Genomic DNA, 6,000 nt, shown 5'->3' with positions numbered 1-6,000 from the left:
AATGCAATGCAGGTATATTTATAAACAACGGATGGATATTTTTTGTCAGAGTGCATTATGGATTGCCTTCTTAACAAAAGACACATCCAATGCTGTGTTGGATTATAGAAGATGTCTTAAGTCAAGTGTATTGACAGTATGTTGCCCTAAAATATAAGCTAGTGTTTTGAAACAATCTAATGTGTGTCTATGTGTAAGGATGTTCTGGAGCTGATTAGACTAAAGGCTATTATTAGACACATTATCGAAGCTATATTTGAGCAGTGTATCTGTTTGACCTGTGACCTTCCAGAGAACTCTAAACAGTAAAGGTGAAAGTTCCCTTAAAGCGTATCCTCTTTGAAAGTCAGTTTTTTGTCTGTTAGTGAATCAGAAACAATCCTTTTTGACCTCTTTTTAACTTTGGATTTATGTAGCTGTAAGCTCTACTTTTCCAAGAACAGTTAGGCCATCTTGTGCATGTGTGCTTGTGTGTGTGAGGAGAGAGAGAGAGACTCTGAATAGTAATGTGTAATCGTACAAACCCTTCTATCCTAGGGAGCCAATCCACCGACCACCCCCACTGCTCCCCCTCCTCCAAATGTACCCGATGTGACCTTTTGAGAAAAAGTACCAGAACAGCTTCTCTTATCTCTTAATTGTTGAATCATTTCCTCAATACGTATAGTATTGCTCTGGAGAATTTCAAACACATATATGCCTTCATGTCACCATCAAGGTACTTTTTCCATGAGAATGACTTAAACCACAAATATTATGACAATTATGGAACTCCAGCGTTCCCACTTTCTCTTGTTTATGTTTTTATTTATTTCTTCCTCACTGGTTGAGTAAGTCATCCAGGGCAAAAGGTGAAGTTTGTGTAAACTGTTGTTTGTAATTCAAGCTGAACGTTCATTCTGTTTGTTAATCTTAGAGGGGGGCTTTATGCACTTACATGGTAAACTTATCTGTAAGGTCGCATTGTGTTCTAATGTAAAGGTGTCTATGTTGAATCCTGTTATACTGTACACAGAGTCTCAATGCTCACTATACCTTCAATGGCAGCTGGTGACACAAAAGGATTTGAAAGAGCACTGGGTGGTCCATTGCCAAATGAATGAAAGACTTTAGGTTCAAATACTTTTTGTCATTGTGTTCCTCTATTCATCTCAACACGCAGTCACTTTTGAGGAACTGTATACAACTGAAAGTGCATTGATACCAAGAACAATACACTATAAAGGTAAACATTTTACGTATTTAAAAAGATTAGTAGAGTCCACACCACACATTTAATGATAATAGGGGAATGATATGGTTTGGACAACTTCCAGCTGACAAATGATAAACCATTGACATGCAACCAAACTCCATCGGAAGTTAAAAAGACCATTCATTTAAAATGTAAAAGCGTAAGCTTAAAATAAACATGTGGTTATCTTTATAGTTATCAATATTGGTGTGAACACAAACCAAACATTGGTGCACGTAAGCCACTGAGACATTCTCAAATCTTCTTCTTTTCTGATTCACAAATAGAGTACAGGGTGAATAAATTATTACAAAATGCACATATATGGGCGAACTATCCGTTTAAGCTTAAAAGAGGTCTAATGGTAAATGATGCTTTTTTCGATGTGTTGTCTCTAATCAAACTGGTTTTAAAAATAGTCTTTTCAATGCTACTAATAAATCTCAATGTGGCAGCCACTGCACTGTTATAGTTTTATTGAGAATTTAAGGGTTCTGGCTGTTATAACACAAGCAGCTGTCAATAGTGTATATGGAGAGCATATCTGTTATGCTTAGCTTATACATTTCTTTATAAATATGAACTCTCCATATCTCTCTTGAACTCTCACTGTATCTTCATTTGTGTTTTAGCTGACTAAGATCTCAAAGTGTCTTTTTAAAATATGAGACTCACTTCATCTAGTTTCAGGCAACATTCTCACGACTGAGGAGTGCTGAGTCAGAGCGCAGTAACATTTTTTAACAGCGTCAGAAAAAGTCCCTTTCTCCCTCTATCTGAGCCCCTACTCTTGGATGGATGTATTTTCATACAACAACGCTACATTGCCATGGAGATATTTCCTCCTGCATTCAGATTAACCTACTTTCTCAACACACGAGCAAATGATCACCACATGTTTTTAAGCGAAGCAAGATCAAAAGGATATTTAAGAATGAGAAAGTTGTTGGAACTGCCTCGATACACCAAATGGATTGCCTTCAGGACATTCACCGCAGAGATTGTGAAAATTATAAAAAAATGTCCCAGGTGTTCTCTATCGCAGATACAGTGTGATGCTGTACATATCAAGTCAAAGCTTGCATGGTTGCATTCAATGTTTGCAACAAGTCACAATATTGCAGACTGGCACATAAGGCAGCTGATACAATGGCCTCAACAAATATACCATAAGTGACTCTTGAGCGTAGACATTCCTGACATGAAACACGCAGCTCTGAACTCAAGAGCCCTTGAGCTTGTCAGTGCTTACTGGCTGTGCCCGAGGGATGCTTTTGAAGGATCATGAACTGTATCGGTAACCGTGATGCTGATATATCTGGCTGCTGGGCAACAGGAATTTCAAAGTATCCTTTATCTACCCAGAACCTCCCAGGCATGCTTCAGACTACCTTGTGGGAGTGAATTCCATACCCTTGATGACTGATTATGACTCCGCTCAAGGTTTTGTAGTCAGAACATCTGTTGTAGGAGATGTGGCTTGCTGCCTGCGTCTCAGACGTCTGATATCAGATGAAATCATATGTTGTGTTGACCGGTCAGGGTATCTGAGTCAGAGAGATGTATTCCGTAAGGTTTAGTCACAGGTTTGTTCAAGGTCTTTCCTCTCATGGGACAATGCACTGTTCTGATAAATAAAACCTTGTTTCCATTAGGAGACACTTTTACTCAGGCGTCAAAGGAACAATTTGCTCAAAAATAAAATACTTGTTTCATTTTCTACCCAGGAAGTAAAAGTTGATCATTCTCAGGCTAAGATTCGTCCTACATCATATGGATTTAAACTGGCAAGTAAATGTCTTTGGTTGAACTTTTGCATTTGAGGTCCAGTGTATGAAATTTGGCGGCATCAATCGGTGAGGTTTTGAATTGCAACCAATGGCTCAGTCCACCCCTCCCCCCTCGCTTTGGAAGTACAAGGGTGGCTGACACAGAACTAAGATGTCATCATGTTTTCTCAGATAACTTATTTACGAAACAAGCTTTTTAAAAAACAACACGAACAATATCATGAAAGGTAATAGAAAAAGGATAGAAATAGTTAATTTAACTCTGAAGACATAGTTATGGTTATTATATTGCATTTCTGTCAGTAGATCGTCCAAAAAATTACACACTGGAACTTTAAGAATGTACAGCGGAAGAATAGCTTGATAAAGGTGTGATAGAAAACAATAGTTTTGTATTTTAACAGAATGACAGAATAGCTGACGTATGTCTCATGTATCTTAGATTTCCATTTTGTTGCAGATGGTATGGTGGTCTAATTCTGTAAACGGGCCTATGATTAAAAAGAACAAATCTCTTGTACTACCCAGAGGAATTACATCACAAATTTGTGTTGAATTGATATAAGTAAAACATCAAGAACTTCTGACAAGACAATGATTGAATTTGACTTGTTGAATTTACCCTGTCAGATGTCTGGCAAGCCTTTCAATCAAATGTTTATTCATCTAGGACATGATGATTTGTTCACGACACATCATTTTATCAATGAGCATAAAATCTCCCTTTGCCTGTCTTCCTTTGCGACTTCAGTAAAATTTTTGAAAGGCCATTACAAACATCATGGTCATTGATTTCGACACGCAGACATTGCAGGGTTATCTAGAGGCCATCCTTGCCATCAGAGGTCTGTGGTTTTGGCCTTGGTGTAAACAAGTTTAGGAATGACTGGAAATTATCGCTGTGGTCTTTGCTGAAGGTAAATAATTAACCAAATTTTGTCAGTGAATGATGCCTCACCCCAGAAGTAACTGAGATAGTATTGGCATTGTCTTTCCTGTAAATCGTTTCAGTACTAAATTACGAAATGAACTGTCCAACATTTCATGTAAGAATAGGAAAGAATGTTACTTTAAAAACAGTTTTTCAAACATTGGCAGAAAAAAGAACTCAAATGTTGACAGAAGTTGTGTCAGAACATTCATCATTGTTTATCTCTGAGTGTTTTCTTGTGAATTCTCGCTTAAATACTGAAGTAATTATGGTTCATAAGACAGGAATGGGTCTTGAAGCTTTCATAAACGTCAAAATCATCACTTCCCTGTTCCCTGCTTTTGGTTTTATCTTGCGGTGGCCGCAAAACGAATTTGGACACCTGAGCAGCACCTACAAATGTGCGTCATTGCATTACATAAAATACCGTTCAAGTTTATGTATTTGAAAGCAAAACATCATGAGCTCACTTTTTAAGCAAAACATTTAATAACAAAGAAGTTTGTTGTGATTAATTAGAAATTGTGCCTATGTAACGTTTTCTTAGGACAAAGACAAAACTTGATTTAATACTCATTAACGGTGGAGGAGCATGTTTTCTTAAATAGATCCTGCTGTAAAATAGACAATGTAATGGTTTACGTTAACATTGTAACTATAAAACAAGGCTGACAAGAAGAAATGAAAACAGGCCACAGAGGCATATAAAGGTATAACACTATTCTTTAGGCTTTCTACTTGTAGGGGAACACAGATTACGAAACACACCTGTGGTTACCACTGTGGGACACATGTGTGTATGTTATTGTACATGCCCTTAAAAATGACCTTAGGTGAGAGATTTCTGCTAGAATGAATTTGAATCTGTAGGTGGGCAGTGCTGTTTAAAACGGTGGTCTACGGGATCCCGGGGAGTCGGATTTCAGTGTTTGAGGGAGTCTGGACGAACTGAGACAGCCTTTGTTCACGTGTAGCTCCTCGCAATACCGGGTGGGTGTGTGCTCGAGAGAGGAGAAGAGTGGGATACTGAACGAGTTGATTCACTGACGGGACCACTGAAGTTGGCGACATGGGTCGTGCAAGTGTTTCATCGCTGAGGTGATGTCTGATTTCTTCATCTCCGATTCCAATGTTAATTCATTTCATATCGAGAAAGATGTCGCATCTTCATATTTTATTTCTCATCAGCAGAGTCCCACTGTGGTGCTGGAGTATTATTACTGCTTGCATCTGTTCTCCTGGGATTGCCTTTCAACACCTCGAGTCCGGTATGTCACATCGGTTACGTGTTTTATACCGACGGGCACGTTTGCGTGGTTTTAGGATTTAGGTTTTAGTGGGAAACTGTTGGCAAATCGCTGATAATTTTTGCTTGGTCATTTTTCCCATGTTGCTATTACATATAAAAATGTCTAACCTTTTGTTGTATTTATTTGGGAAAACTCGTGTATATTTAAAGATTCAGTAATAGCCTACTTGAGCGCACATTCTTTGATGAATTTCAAGCTGTAGCTGGTTGAAATTGAGTTATGAATATACATTGTACACATTAAAACAGCATAAGAAACCGGCTGTTTAGCCAGTGATAATGACCATAACAGCATAAATAAATAAAAATTATAGGCGAAGCTGAATGAATGAAGTTGAGCGCGCGCAGATACGCGCGTGTCGATGCGCTCTGGACCAGTGGCATCTCTGACGTAGGCTACTGAGCCTGCACCACTCGAACTGTCATTGCACGTTGGTTTATTATGATGCCGCAAACGTTTTTAACGTTTTTTAAATTGTTATATCACTTGAATTAACGGCTTTAACAAACATAATTGCGTTATTGCAAAGTATACTTTTCATTTATGCATTTGCAGACGAGTTTATCCAACGTGTCCAACCGTACAGTGCATTTAAGGTAAACATTTGTATCACGTGACACCCTCGGAATCAATCTAGTAGCCACTTACAGTGTTTATGAATGCACGACGAATATATGTTAAGCGTTTTATAAGCTTTGTCAATGAAACATTAATACATGTTTTAGTATTAAAAGC

The 6,000-nt window shown here is 38.1% G+C and overlaps 1 protein-coding gene across 1 annotated transcript in view; it reads left to right on the top strand.

Annotated features, from left to right (window-relative positions):
• The first annotated feature begins 4,844 nt into the window (after positions 1-4,844).
• LOC130413530 (collagen alpha-1(XVIII) chain-like) overlaps positions 4,845-6,000 on the top strand; it is a 64,896-nt gene continuing 63,740 nt past the window's right edge. Inside the window, 2 exon segments of the mRNA XM_056738809.1 lie at positions 4,845-5,053; positions 5,147-5,223. Coding sequence (XP_056594787.1) covers positions 5,025-5,053; positions 5,147-5,223 — 106 coding nt within the window. The 5' untranslated portion in view covers positions 4,845-5,024.

This window comes from Triplophysa dalaica, chromosome 23 (genome assembly GCF_015846415.1).
Source record: "Triplophysa dalaica isolate WHDGS20190420 chromosome 23, ASM1584641v1, whole genome shotgun sequence".
Taxonomy (NCBI): Eukaryota; Metazoa; Chordata; class Actinopteri; order Cypriniformes; family Nemacheilidae; genus Triplophysa; species Triplophysa dalaica.
The sequence above is the reverse complement of the archived record's forward strand: the minus strand, read 5'-3'. Positions and strand labels throughout refer to the sequence as shown.